Raw genomic sequence first — 15,441 nt, 5'->3', positions numbered from 1 at the left:
GGGACTCGGTGTGGCGTGGGGGACTCGGTGTGGCGTGGGGACTCGGTGTGGCGTGGGGGACTCGGTGTGGCGTGCGGGACTCGGTGTGGCGTGGGAGACTCGGTGTGGCGTGGGAGACTCGGTGTGGCGTGGGAGACTCGGTGTGGCGTGGGGACTCGGTGTGGCGTGCGGGACTCGGTGTGGCGCGCGGGACTCGGTGTGGCGCGCGACACTCGGTGTGGCGTGGGGACACTCGGTGTGGCGTGGGGACTCGGTGTGGCGTGGGGACTCGGTGTGGCGTGGGGACTCGGTGTGGCGTGCGACACTCGGTGTGGCGTGGGGGACTCGGTGTGGCGTGGGGGACTCGGTGTGGCGTGCGAGACTCGTGTGGCGTGGGGGACTCGGTGTGGCGTGCGACACTCGGTGTGGCGTGCGACACTCGGTGTGGCGTGGGGGACTCGGTGTGGCGTGGGGGACTCGGTGTGGCGTGGGAGACTCGGTGTGGCGTGCGAGACTCGGTGTGGCGTGGGAGACTCGGTGTGGCGTGGGGGACTCGGTGTGTTGTGGGAGACTCGGTGTGGCGTGGGGAACTCGGTGTGGCGTGGGAGACTCGGTGTGGCGTGGGGGACTCGGTGTGGCGTGCGGGACTCGGTGTGGCGCGCGACACTCGGTGTGGCGTGCGACACTCGGTGTGGCGTGGGAGACTCGGTGTGGCGTGCGACACTCGGTGTGGCGTGCGACACTCGGTGTGGCGTGGGGGACTCGATGTGGCGTGCGACTCGGTGTTGAGCATCAGAGATTCTCACCTATATTAGCCCGCCTCTTCATCTCTTTCCGGCGGTTGGCGAACCAGTTGTACACCTTCAGAGCCGTGACACGCTCAAACTCAGACAGCTTGCCTCCTGGGTAATGACAACAGGAAAAAAAAAAAGATGAAGAAGTGAATATATTTAATTGGGTGAGCTGCTCTCTCGTCATGATAAAATGCCTATTTAAACATGGGATTCGTTTGACAAAGCAGACATGAGAGACCTAACAGATTAATTACAGGTGTTAATTACAGGTGTTAATTACAGGTGTTAATTACAGGTGTTAATTACAGGTGTTAATTACAGGTGTGTTCTTGCCAAACGAACCAAACTGACCGGGTTTCTGGATGACTGAGTTACAGGCGTTAGCGATCTCCTCTCTCTTTGCCTCGTCAGGGTACTGGTTCTCCATGAAGAAACTTGATAGCCAATAGGAAAACAGAAAGATGAGTCCTTCCTGCCCATGACCATAACCAAATCTCAAACTCTCATCATAGTGGAGGCGGGAGAAAGACACCATCCAGCCAATGAGAGTGCAGCTACATCAGCCTAAATCAGGGCCATTAACCAGAGCAAACTAGACACTCATTGAAGCGGGACAGTAGATGAATGGACACATGAGGTGCTGTTTTCATAACTCTCCCTTTCTCTCCTCTTCTAGGAGGACATAAATAATAACCAAATGTAACCGTAACAGAAAGATAAACTGCACCAAATGTTTTCACTGGTTACCACAGATTCATGGGGGTGAAAGAAAATAGTTTTTTTAGTCTTAATTTAAGGTTAGCAGTGTGGTTTAGGTTAGATTCCCGAGTGGTTGGGCTCCCGAGTGGCAAAGCGGTTTAAAGGCCCTGCATCTCAGTGCTAGAGGCATTACAACAGACACCCTGGTTTGAATCCAGGCTGTATCACAACCGGCCGTGATTGGGAGTCCCATAGGGAGGCACACAATTGGCCCAGCTTCGTCAGATTTTCCCTCCACGCCCATCTCTTCTCTCCACGCCCCTCTCCTCTCTCCACGCCCCTCTCCTCCTCTCTCCACGCCCCTCTCCTCCTCTCTCCACGCCCCTCTCCTCTTCTCTCCACGCCCCTCTCTTCTCTCCACGCCCCTCTCTTCTCTCCACGCCCCTCTCCTCCTCTCTCCACGCCTCTCCTCCTCTCTCCACGCCCCTCTCCTCCTCTCTCCACGCCCCTCTCCTCCTCTCTCCACGCCCCTCTCCTCCTCTCCACGCCCCTCTCCTCTCCTCTCCACGCCCCTCTCCTCTTCTCTCCACGCCCCTCTCCTCTTCTCTCCACGCCCCTCTCCTCTTCTCTCCAAGCCCCTCTCCTCTTCTCTCCACGCCCCTCTCCTCTCTCCACGCCCCTCTCCTCCTCTCTCCACGCCCCTCTCCTCTTCTCTCCACGCCCCTCTCCTCTTCTCTCCACGCCCCTCACCTCTTCTCTCCACCCCTCTCCTCTTCTCTCCACGCCCCTCTCCTTTCCATTCCCCCATCTTTCCATGCCCCCTCTCTCTCTCTCCTTCTTTCCATGCCCCCCCTCTCATTTTCTCTTCCTGCTCCTCCCCTCTCTCCTTTTCTCTTCCTGCCCCTCCCTCTCCTTTTCTCTTCCTGCCCCTCCCCTCTCCATGCCCCTCCCCTATCTCCTTTTCTCTTCCTGCCCCTCCCCTCTCCATGCCCCTCCCCTATCTCCTTTTCTCTTCCTGCCCCTCCCCTCTCTCCTTTTCTCTCCATGCCCCTCCCCTCTCTGCTTCTCTCCATGCCCCTCCCCTCTCTCCTTTTCTCTCCATGCCCCTCCCCTCTCTCCTTTTCTCTCCATGCCCCTCAACTCTCTCCTTTTCTCTCCATGCCCCTCCCCTCTCTCCTTTTCTCTCCATGCCCCTCCCTCTCTCCTTTTCGCTCCATGCCCCTCCCCTCTCTCCATGCCCCTCCCCTCTCTCCTTTTCTCTCCATTCCCCTCCCCTCTCTCCTTTTCTCTTCCTGCCCCTCCCCTCTCCCCTTTCTCTTCCTGCCCCTCCCCTCTCTCCAAGCCCCTCCTCTCTCCTTGTCTCTCCAAGCCCCTCCTCTCTCCTTGTCTCTCCAAGCCCCTCCTCTCTCCTTGTCTCCCCAAGCCCCTCCCCTCTCTCCTTGTCTCTCCATGCCCCTCCCCTCTCTCCTTTTCGCTCCATGCCCCTCCCCTCTCCTTTTTGCTCCATGCCCCTCCCCTCTCTCCATGCCCCTCCCCTCTCTCCCCTCTCTCCTTTTCGCTCCATTCCCCTCCACTCTCCTTTTCTCTCCATGCCCCTCCCCTCTCTCCTTTTCTCTCCATGCCCCTCCCCTCTCTCCTTTTCTCTCATGCCCCTCCCCTCTCTCCATACCCCTCCCCTCTCTCCTTTTCTCTTCCTGCCCCTCCCCTCTCTCCATACCCCTCCCCTCTCTCCTTTTCTCTCCAAGCCCCTCCTCTCTCAAGCCCCTCCTCTCTCCTCGTCTCTCAAGCCCCTCCTCTCTCATCTCTCCAAGCCCCCCAAACCCCTCCTCTCTCCAAGCCCCCAAACCCCTCCTCTCTCCAAGCCCCCCAAACCCCTCCTCTCTCCAAGCCCCTCCTCTCTCATCTCTCCAAGCCCCCCCAAACCCCTCCTCTCTCCAAGCCCCCAAACCCCTCCTCTCTCCAAGCTCCTCCTCTCTCCTTCTCTCCAAGCTCCTCCTCTCTCTCCTTCTCTCCAAGCTCCTCCTCTCTCTCCTTCTCTCCAAGCTCCTCCTCTCTCTCCTCTCCAAGCTCCTCCTCTCTCTCCTTCTCTCCAAGCTCCTCCTCTCCCTCCTTCTCTCCAAGCCCCTCTCTCTCACCCTCCTTTTCTCTCCATGCCCCTCCCCTCTCCAAGCTCCTCCTCTCTCTCTCCAAAATCCCTCCTCTCTCCATTTCTCTCCAAGCCCCTCCCCTCTCTCAATTCAATTCAAGGGGCTTTATTGGCATGGGAAACATATGTTAACATTGCCAAAGCAAGTGAGGTAGATAATATACAAAAGTGAAATAAACAATAAAAATTAACAGTAAACGTTACACATGCAGAAGTTTCAAAACAATAAAGACATTACAAATGTAATATATGTATATATACAGTGTTGTAACAATGTACAAATGGTTAAAGTACACAAGGGGAAAATAAAGCATAAATAAGGGTTCTATTTACAATGGTGTTTGTTCTTCACTGGTTGCCTTTTTCTTGTGGCAACAGGTCACACATGTTGCTGCTGTGATGTCACACTGTGGAATTTCACCCAGTAGATATGGGAGTTTTTCAAAATTGGGTTTGTTTTGGAATTCTTTGTGGATCTGTGTAATCTGCGAGAAATATGTCTCTCTAATATGGTCATACATTGGGCAGGAGGTTAGGAAGTGCATCTCAGTTTCCACCTCATTTTGTGGGCAGTGTGCACATAGCCTGTCTTCTCTTGAGAGCCATGTCTGTCTACGGGGGCCTCTCTCAATAGCAAGGTTATGCTCCTATTCTGTACATAGTCAATGCTTTCCTTAAGTTTGGGTCAGTCACAGTGGTCAGGTATTCTGCCACTGTGTACTCTCTGTGTAGGGCCAAATAGCATTCTAGTTTGCTCTTTTTTTTTTATTAATTCTTTCCATTGTGTCAAGTAATTATCTTTTTGTTTTCTCATGATTTGGTTGGGTCTAATTGTGCTGTTGTCCTGGGGCTCTGTAGGGTGTGTTTGTGTTTGTGAACAGAGCCCCAGGACCAGCTTGCTTAGGGGACTCTTCTCCAGGTTCATCTCTCTGTAGGTGATGGCTTTGTTATGGAAGGTTTGTGAATCGCTTCCTTTTAGGTGGTTGTAGAATTTAATGGCTCTTTTCTGGATTTTGATAATTAGCGAGTATCGGCCTAATTCTGCTCTGCATGCATTATTTGGTGTTCTACGTTGTACACAGAGGATATTTTTGCAGAATTCTGCATGCAGAGTCTCAATTTGGTGTTGGTCCCATTTTGTGAAGTCTTGGTTGGTGAGCGGACCTCAGACCTCACAACCATAAAGGGCAATGGGTTCTATAACCGATTCCAGTATTTTTAGTCCTAATTGGTATGTTGAATTTTATGTTCCTTTTGATGGTGTTGAGGGAGAGGCATGCCCTTCTTGCCTGGTCTCTCAGATCGTTCACAGCCTTGTGGAAGTTATCTGTGGCGCTGATGTTTAGGCCGAGGCATGTATTGTTTCTTGTGTGTTCCAGGGCAACGGTGTCAAGATGGAATTAGTATCTGTGGTCCTGGCGACTGGACCTTTTTTGGCCTCCCACCTCTCCCTCCCACTCCATGCCTCCCACCTCTCCTTCCATGCCCCCCACCTCTCCCTCCATGCCTCCCACCTCTCCCTCCATGCCCCCACCTCTCCCTCCATGCCCCCCACCTCTCCCTCCCCTCCTACCCTCTCCATGCCTCCCACCCTCTCCATGCCTCCCACCCTCCCTCCCACTCCATGCCTCCCACCTCCATGCCTCCCACCTCTCCCTCCATGCCTCCCACCTCCATGCCTCCCACCTCCCCCTCCATGCCTCCCCCTCCATGCCTCCCACCTCCCCTCCCACTCCATGCCTCCCACCTCTCCCTCCCACTCCATGCCTTCCACCTCTCTTTCCATGCCTCCCACCTCTCCCTCCCACTCCATGCCTCCCACCTCTCCCTCCCCATGCCTCCCACCTACCTCCCATGCCTCCCTCCCCTCCATGCCTCCCACCTCCTCTCCATGCCTCCCACCTCCCTCTCCCTCCCATCCACGCCTCCCACCTCTCCTTCCATGCCTCCCACCTCCATGCCTCCCACCTCCATGCCTCCCACCTCCCTTCCATGCCTCCCACCTCCCCCCACTCCCTCCCACTCCATGCCTCCCACCTCTCCTTCCATGCCTCCCACCTCTCCTCCATGCCTCCCCTCCATGCCTCCCACCTCTCCCTCCCACTCCATGCCTCCCACCTCCTCCCACCTTCCATGCCTCCCACCTCCCCCCACCATGCCTCCCACCTCCATGCCTCCCACCTCTCCTCCCACCTCCCACTCCATGCCTCCCACCTCTCCTTCCATGCCTCCCACCTCTCCCTCCATGCCTCCCACCTCTCCCTCCCATGCCTCCCATGCCTCCCACTCCATGCCTCCCACCTCTCCATCCTCCCACCTCCATGCCTCCCACCTCTCCCTCCATGCCTCCCACTCCCCTCCATGCCTCCCACCTCCCCCTCCCACTCCATGCCTCCCACCTCCCCCTCCATGCCTCCCCCTCCCACTCCATGCCTCCCACCTCCCCCCACCCACTCCATGCCTCCCACCTCCATGCCTCCCACCTCCCCCTCCATGCCTCCCACCTCCCCCTCCATGCCTCCCACCTCCCTCTCCATGCCTCCCACCTCCCCTCCATGCCTCCCACCTCTCCCTCCATGCATCCCCCTCCATCCCTCCCACCTCCCCCTCCATGCCTCCCACCTCCCCCTCCATGCCTCCCACCTCCCCCTCCATGCCTCCCACCTCTCCCTCCATGCCTCCCACCTCTCCCTCCATGCCTCCCACCTCTCCCTCCATGTCTCCCCCTCCATGCCTCCCACCATGTCTCCCCCTCCATGCCTCCCACCTCCCCGCCTCCCCTCCCCCTCCCTCCCCATGCCTCCCACCTTCTCAATCACAATAACCTCTACAGTACCGTCCTTCAGTGACTCTAAACTAGCCCATAAATGAGTAGCAGCACTGCAGTGGTATTGCGTAATCCCTAGAGCTGTGGGATGGCGTGGCTTGTCTAAGTGCCTGTGTATTTCTCATTACTGAGAGTGCCCTCTGCTGAGAAATATCACAGAGGAGTTGATCGCTTATATTAGGATATTTTTTTTTTTTTTTTTTAAACACACAAAAAAACGAAAACGATAAGACTGGTTATAAAGAATCTGTTAAGATTTAAATTAAAACATTTCATTCTTTTAAAAAAGATAAGAGGAGCATCATATACAATTTAGGCGCAGCAGGAAATATGTTTATTTTTATTTATTTTTTTTACAATTTATTGATATACTAACTATATGAATTCTAGCTACTTTCGAAGGACATGTTTGTAACCTAGAAACGAAATACATTAAGTCTATTATGAAAGCTAAAATGTTCATACAAAAACACCCGTCGGTGAAATTACAAAAGCCACGTGTAAATAGTAGGTTTCAGTCTAAAAGCACTTTTTTCCTATTGAGACGCAACACCTTGAAAATTGTACACTGTCTCTTTAAAACAAAAATGGCGGGTTTGTGATGACAAGAGATCTGTTATACATGCATTGCTATCGAAGAACTTGTGTTGCCATGATCAATGAATCCTTTTCTTTCCCGCCGCCACTCAGCTCGCCCACCGACGAGTTAACACGACTGAACAAAGTGTAAACAGATGGTTAACGACGTCAACGCGCGAGTAGTTTTTAAAAAAATGTCCACGACATGGTTTATGAACAGAAAATGCGATCCCGCTATAGGACGAGACAAAATGTCGCGCCGGTAATATACAGAGCATTCGGGAAGTATTCAGACCCCTTCCCCACATTTTGTTACGTTACAGCGTTATTCTAAAATCGATTAAATATATATATTTCCTCAATCTACACACAATACCCAATAATGACACTGCAAAAACATCCACATGAACCTTAATGTAACAAAGTGATTTCCATGTGTCAAGTTGCAAACAAACACCTGATGAGATCAAAGTGGTTGGTTTTTTTTTGCAGTGAAAGAAAACCACAACATGACACACCTTGATAATGAAATGAATTAAATAGTAGTTTATTCTTCAGGTTGGCAGTAGTAGGTTGGGAGTGGTCAGTAAGCAGGGGTGAAAGTACAGTTTATCCACATTAAAATGACCCCTCCTAAATTATCTGATCACAGTCACATCCGGCATGACTAAAAGCCCCATCAGCCTCAGCAGCAGGACTAGCTGTACAGCTGTGTGATGTGGTGGCGAGAGGTGACACCTTCTATAGGTGATTGAGCCGTCTAGTCTGGAGTGTCTGCTAAATGACTCAAATATACATGTACTGTAGGTCAGATCTTTTTTTTGACCTGGTTGAGCTAGATAAATGGTGCCACCGTGATGCTATCGATATTTTGCCGTATATGCGACCCAATTGTTTGGACTTCAGAGCCTTAACAAGCCCAATGTGTCCTGGTTAGGGGGGGGTTTGGTCAGGGGAAGGCTGTCATTGTAAAATAAGAATTTGTTCTTAACTGACTTGCCTAGTTAAATAAAGGTTAAAAAAAAAAAAATTAAAACAGTCGATATGATACAATGACAAGGTGACATTGTTAGGGCCACACCTTGTCATTGAATCTTGTCGACGGTTTTATTTAACGAGGCAAGTCAGTTAAGAACAAATTCTCATTTTACAATGACAGCCTTCCCCCTGACCAAACCCTCCCCTAACCAGGACGACGCTGGACCAATTGCGTGCCGCCCTATGGGACTCCTCCTGATCATGGCCGGTTGTGATACAGCCCGGGGATCAAACCAGGCCTCCAGCACTGAGATGCAGTGTCTTAGACCGCTGCGCCACTCGGGAGTTAAATTAGAAGCCTTATCACAAACTTCAATAGACTCAACCACTTTTATTGTTTAGTGCTGGGCTTAGACAAAAGCCTGGACAACCCATAGCTCTCCGGCATAGCTCTCCGGCATAGCTCTCCGGCATAGCTCTCCGGCATAGCTCTCCGGCATAGCTCTCCGGCATAGCTCTCCAGCATAGCTCTCCAGCATAGCTCTCCAGCCCAGCTCTCCAGCATAGCTCTCCAGCATAGCTCTCCAGCATAGCTCTCCAGCCCAGCTCTCCAGCATATCTCCAGCATAGCTCTCCAGCATAGCTCTCCAGCATAGCTCTCCAGCATAGCTCTCCAGCCCAGACCAGGGTTGGGGACCACTGGCCCTAGTAGAGAAAAGCACTCAGACTCCAAAAACATGTCCACACAGCTCTGTTCTAGATTATTGGACAGTTGGCTTTCAAGCTTTTCTCCGAATTCTCAGTGCGGCTCAGGCAATTTCGCCAACCCATTTAAAAAAATGGTCACACCTGTATTGATCAAGCCACACCTCACCAACCACCAAACCGGGAGCAAACATACCTTAAAAAGGCACCATTTTGGAAAAAACGCTGTCATTCAATACAAAACCGCCGCGCAACGTAGCAAACGTTGAAGCGAAATGAACGCACCCCTAAAAATGTCTTCGTGACAGAATCACTAACATGAATAGACTCAACCACCATCGGTTAGTGCTGGGTGGAGAATCTGTTTTGGATCTGTTGTCATGGAAACCTAACCCAATCAGGGTCTGTGATTGGCTCACCTCTCCATGATGGACTGGCACTCCTTCCTCCAGGTGAACCTGCTTCCCCTCCGCAGCCTAAGAGGACCGCCAATCATCCCGCCCCTCTCCCCGGGGCTGACCCCCGTCCTCCAATCAGGCTCCTCCTTCACCAGGGAGCGCATCGACAGGGTAGCACCTATAGCGGGTGACAGGGAGGAAGGGATGACATTAAAAACAACAGAGGAGAAAACATACAAAATAAAAAATAAAAACATTTAAAAAGATCACTGATTGCAACTAGTAGCCTGATAAAAAAATAAAAACATTTAAAAAGATCACTGATTGCAACTAGTAGCCTGATCGCAAAATAAAAACATTTAAAAAGATCACTGATTGCATACTAAAAACATTTAAAAAGATAGATTGCCTGATAGCAAAATAAAAACATTTAAAAAGATAGATCAAAATAAAAAAAATAAAAACATTTAAAAAGATCACTGATTGCAACTAGTAGCCTGATAGCAAAATAAAAACATTTAAAAAGATCACTGAAAACTAAAAAAAATAAAAACATTTAAAAATCACTGATCAACTGTAGCCTGATGCAAAATAAAAACATTTAAAAAGATCAGATTGCCTGATAGCAAAATAAAATTTAAAAGATCACTATTGAAGAAAGATATAAAACTGTTTAAAAACATTTAAAAAGATCACTGATTGCAACTAGTAGCCTGATAGCAAAATAAAAACATTTAAAAAGATCACTGATTGCAACTAGTAGCCTGATCGCAAAATAAAAACATTTAAAAAGATCACTGATTGCAACTAGTAGCCTGATCGCAAAATAAAATAGTTATTGAAGAAAGTATAAAACTGTTTCAAGTCAACATTTACGATACACAGTAAAAACCCACACATCAGGAGGGCAGACAGCGCATTCGGAAAGTATTCAGACCCCTTGACTTTTTCAACATTTTGTTACGTTACAGCCTTTTTCAAAAAAGGATTAAATTGTTTTTCCCCTTATCTACACACACAATGAGAAAGGTAAAACTGGTTGTTTTTCCCCTTATCTACACACACAATGAGAAAGGTAAAACTGGTTGTTTTTCCCCTTATCTACACACACAATGAGAAAGGTAAAACTGGTTGTTTTTCCCCTTATCTACACACACAATGAGAAAGGTAAAACTGGTTGTTTTTCCCCTTATCTACACACACAATGAGAAAGGTAAAACTGTTTGTTTTTTTTTTTACGAATAATAACATTAAATATCAAATTTATATAAAGTATTCAGACCCTTTACTCAGTACTTTCCTCAAGCAACAGAGGCAGCGATTATAGCATCGATTCTTCTTGGGTATGACGTTACAAGCTTGGCATAGCTGTATTTGGGGAGTTTCTCCTATTCTTCTCTGCAGATCCTCTCAAGCTCTGTGAGGTTGGATGGGGAGCTTTGCTACACAGCTATTTTCAAGTCTCTCTATAGATGTTCGAGTCTGACTGGGCCCCTCAAGGACATTCAGAGACTTGTCCCGAAGCCACTCCTGCGGTGTCTTGGCTGTGTGCTTAGGGTTGTTGTCCTGTTGGAAGGTGAACCTTCACCCCAGTCAGGTCCTGAGCGCTCTGGAGCAGGTTTTCATCAAGGATCCCTCTGTACTTTACTCTGTTCATCTTTCCCTCGATCCTGACTAGTCTCAGTCCCTGCTGCTGAAAAAACATCCCCACAGCATGATGCTGCCACCACCATGCTTCACCCTAGGGATGGTGCCAGGTTTCCTCCAGACGTGCCGATTGGCATTCAGTCCATTCTTGGTTTCATCGGACCAGATAATCTTGTTTCTCATGGTCTGAAACTCCCAAGAGGCCCGTCATGTGCCTTTTACTGAGGAGTGGCTTCCGTCTGGCCACTCTACCATAAAGGCCTGATTGGTGGAATGCCGCATAGATGGTTGTCCTTCTGGAAGGTTCTCCTATCTCCACAGAGGAACGCTGGAGCGCTGTCAGAGTGACCATCGGGTTCTTGGTCTTCTCCCTGACCAAGGCCCTTCTCCTCCAGATTGTTCAGTTTGGCCGGGCGGCCAGCTCTAAGAAGAGTCTTGGTGGTTCTAAACTTCTTCAATTAAAGAATGATGGAGGCCACTGTGTTCTTGGGGGACCTTCAATGCTGCAGAAATGTTTTGGTACCCTTACCCAGATCTACAGGCAATTCCTTCGACCTCATGGCTTTGTTTTTGCTCTGACATGCACTGTCAACCTCCAATCCATTTTAGAACGAGGCTGTAACGTAACAACATTTGGAAAAAGGGAAGTGGTCTGAATAATATCCGAATGCACTGTAGACATGCAGGCTAGGTCATGTGATCACAGGCATGTGTCAGACAGAGTGGACTAGGTCATGTGATCACAGGCACGTATCAGAGTGGACTAGGTCATGTGATCACAGGCATGTATCAGACAGAGTGGACTAGGTCATGTGATCACAGGCACGTATCAGAGTGAACTAGGTCATGTGATCACAGGCACGTATCAGAGTGGACTAGGTCATGTGATCACAGGCATGTATCAGCTCCAGTCCTCCATGACTCAGACAGATGTCACACAACACAATGCCCTTATTGAGTCTAAAATAATACAGGCCTCACACCTTTATTCCATTCCACAACACAGTGCCCTTATCGAGTCTACACCTTAACCAAAACTAAATGTAGACCCAGTATATACTGCTCTACAACCCTGGAGGAGAGGAGTTAACCAAAACAGGGTGATCAAGGGGATTTGGGGGGGGGGGTTGGTTACCTGTCTGTGAGGAGGCTGGTTACCTGGCTGTGAGGAGGCTGGTTACCTGGCTGTGAGGAGGCTGGTTACCTGGCTGTGAGGAGGCTGGTTACCTGGCTGTGAGGAGGCTGGTTACCTGGCTGTGAGGAGGCTGCAGTGTACCATGGCAGCAGGTGCATCAGCAGTTCTCTCTGTCTGCCCCAGGTGGTGGAGGCGGTCACGGCTGTAGTGGCCGTGGTGCCCGTGGCGGCGTTGCCCGTCGCCGTGACGTCTCTGTCCCCTCCCCTGGCTGCCCTGGGGCCAGAGCCCAGGTTTTGGCCCAGCCCCTGGCCGAGACCACTGAGCCCCAGGCCCAGACCCGCCGGGCCATGCTGGCTTTCACTCCACCTCAGCCCTTCAGACAAAACCAAACCAGTGGTCAGGCCAAAGCCAGATATACGGAGACGTTTTGAGTTTTTAGCAGAAGCCAAGTTGATACTTGCAGTCAATCAACAGGCCCTGTTTATATGGCCATCAACAGGCCCTGTTTATATGGCCATCAACAGGCCCTGTTTATAGTTTATTAAAATGGCAGGCCAGAAATAACTTGTTTTATCAATCATACTGGCTGTTCCTGTTTGTAGAATTATTAAAGTGCCTGTTCGGTCAGGCAACACGTTAGCAATATAGTTTTATTAAAATGGCAGGCATTGTTAGCCACAGAAATAAAACACGAAAGATAGCAGCCGTGTTTTGTGATCGTGACTGACTGAATCATACTGAACGTTGAGATGGTTCTGCTTATTTCATGCATGTGACTGACAGGTATTTAGTGTGACTGACAAAGAAGGTGTGAAATAATGCATGTGACTGACAGGAGATGAGATTAAAGTGCCATGTTGACTGACACAGGAGATGAAATGGTGTGAGGAGGTGCTATTTCATGCATGTGACAACACAGGAGATTGGTGTGAGCATTAGTTCATGCATGTGACAGAAGGAGATGGTGTGAGCATCTGTTGAGCATGAGATGGTGTGAGTATTTCCAGAATGAGATAGCATCTCTGTTGACTGACACAGGAGAGGAGATGGTGTGAGGAGGTGCTTATTTCATGCATGTGACTGACACAGGAGAGGAGATGGTGTGAGGAGGTGCTTATTTCATGCATGTGACTGACACAGGAGAGGAGATGGTGTGAGGAGGTGCTTATTTCATGCATGTGACTGACACAGGAGATGAGATGGTGTGAGGAGGTGCTTATTTCATGTGTGACTGGAATGAAAACCATTTCATGCATGTGACTGACAGGAGAGGAGATGGTGTGAGGAGGTCCAGAAACACGGAGAGGAGATGGTGTGAGGAGGTGCTTATTTCGTGACTGACAGGAGATGGAGATGGTGTGACACAGGAGAGTGGTGTGAGGAGGTGCTTATTTCATGCATGTGACTGACACAGGAGATGAGATGATGCATGTGACTGACAGGAGAGGAGATGGTGTGAGGAGGCGCTTATTTCATGCATGTGACTGACACAGGAGAGGAGATGGTGTGAGGAGGCGCTTATTTCATGCATGTGACTGACACAGGAGAGGAGATGGTGTGAGGAGGCGCTTATTTCATGCATGTGACTGACAGGAGAGGAGATGGTGTGAGGAGGCGCTTATTTCATGCATGTGACTGACACAGGAGAGGAGATGGTGTGAGGAGGCGCTTATTTCATGCATGTGACTGACACAGGAGAGGAGATGTGAGGAGGCGCTTATTTCAGATCTAAACATTCCATTATTCAGGCTACATCGTTTGCTGATGTAGAATTGAGCAAAACGTTTAGAAAACCCTCCTAGTGCATGTCTGTGGTTGGTGTTAATTCTCTCATCAGGTCACGATGCTACTCTAGCTCGTCTTAAAAGGGATAGTTCAAGATTTTGGCAATTAACTACTTTTTTCTACTTTACCAGAGTCATATTTGTATTTATTTTATTTAACTAACAATTTGTTCTTAACTGATTTGGTTATTTACAATGACGGCCAAACGCTGGTCCAAATTGTGTGCCGCCCTCTGGGACACCAAATCAAGGCCAGTTGTGATACAGCCTGGATTCGAACCAGGGTCTGTAGTGATGCCTCAAGCACTGAGATGCAGTGCCTTAGACCGCTACGCCACTCGGGAGCCCCACTCATAGATATCATTTGTATGTCTCTGTGTGTAGTTTGAAGGAAGTCGAAGGTAGTTCGCTCTGGATAAGAGCGTCTGCTAAATGACTTAAATGTAAATGTAGTTTCTGGAGCCATTGCTAACTAGCGTTAGCGCAAAGACAGGAAGTCAACAGAAACAGCTAGCGTAATTGTGTCTTTCAGAGACAGCTAGATGGAAACCACATTCATTCAAGCCAGATGACTTTAACATTATTGATTAGTATCTACAGTAACAGATCTTTATCCTACTGTGTCTTTTCTTGTCATAAATATCTCTCGTCTCCTGATCTCTGTCCTTCACTGAACTCTAGCCAGCCCTCCAGGACTCTGTGTGTGTGTGTGTGTGTGTGTGTGTCGTCCGTCCGCATCACAATCCTTGGTCACAGGGACGGCACATAAACTAAATGGACAAACAGCTTCCTAAAAGATAAACGTGTCATAGAGTCAACATGAACCCTTTCCTCCCCTCCCCGACAGACCCAGCAAACAGTAGCCTCCACCTCCTACCGTGGCTCTTACCTGGGTTGTTCTTCTCTAGCAGGTACCAGCGGTAGAAAGATCTGCGTTTGGAGTCGCTCATCTCCAAGCCTTGCTGCAGCAGCCACTGGGAGATGTAACTCTGACTGATACCTAGAGAGAGGAGAAGAGAAAGAGGGGAGGAAGGGAGAGAGAAAGAAAGAGGGGAGGAAGGGAGAGAGAAAGAAAGAGGGGAGGAGAGGAGAATAGAAAGAGGGGAGGGAGGAGAGGAGAATAGAAAGAGGGGAGGGGAGGAGAGGAGAAGAGGGGAGGGGAGGAGAGGAGAAGAGGAGAGAAGAAGAGGGGAGGAGGAGGAGGGAGAAGAGGAGGGGAGGAGAGAATGAGGAGAGGAGGAGAGGAGAAGAGAATGAGGGGAGGAGAAGAGAGCCAGGGTGAACACATTAGAAAATATCCTAGACAGAAAGACAGTAATAGCCAAACAAAAATGATGTAACCCCCCCCCTACACTGAAAGCTGTCTAAGCAGAATAAATGTAATACCTGTGACCTGTCCCACGATGGCCTGGGAGATCCTGCGGTTGTTGAGGAAGGTTTTAATCTCCTCCTTCACCAGGTTACTGTCCCTCCTAGAAGAACAGGCACCACAGAGTTAACAGACGACAACCATAGTAGGACTGATTACCAACAACGACCAGACAGCCTACAGGGAGGAGGTGAGAGCCCTGGTGAAGGGGTGCCAGGAAATGAACCTCTCCCTCAACAGACGCACCACTGAGAGCATCCTGTCGGGCTGGGTATCACCGCCTGGTACGGCAACTCCACCGCCCTGCAACTGCAGGGCTCTCCAGAGGGTGGTGCGGTCTGCACAACGCATCACCGGGGGCAAACTACCTGCCCTCCAGGACACCTACAGCACCCGCTGTC

General features: G+C 49.9%; 1 protein-coding gene across 3 annotated transcripts in view; it reads right to left on the bottom strand.

Moving 5' to 3' along the window:
* LOC115123205 (homeobox-containing protein 1-like) overlaps positions 1–15,441 on the bottom strand; it is a 30,235-nt gene that overhangs the window by 4,706 nt on the left and 10,088 nt on the right. For all 3 annotated transcript variants that reach the window (XM_065020151.1, XM_065020150.1, XM_065020152.1), the window contains 6 exons: positions 15,058–15,143; positions 14,561–14,671; positions 12,003–12,260; positions 9,127–9,283; positions 1,125–1,207; positions 786–881 (listed from right to left, as the gene is read on the bottom strand). In XM_065020151.1, the coding sequence (XP_064876223.1) occupies positions 786–881; positions 1,125–1,207; positions 9,127–9,283; positions 12,003–12,260; positions 14,561–14,671; positions 15,058–15,143 (791 nt within the window). The remainder of the gene's footprint in view (positions 1–785; positions 882–1,124; positions 1,208–9,126; positions 9,284–12,002; positions 12,261–14,560; positions 14,672–15,057; positions 15,144–15,441) is intronic.

Source organism: Oncorhynchus nerka, linkage group LG7 (genome assembly GCF_034236695.1).
Source record: "Oncorhynchus nerka isolate Pitt River linkage group LG7, Oner_Uvic_2.0, whole genome shotgun sequence".
Classification (NCBI taxonomy): domain Eukaryota; kingdom Metazoa; phylum Chordata; class Actinopteri; order Salmoniformes; family Salmonidae; genus Oncorhynchus; species Oncorhynchus nerka.
This window is presented reverse-complemented; position numbering and strand designations above follow the sequence as displayed.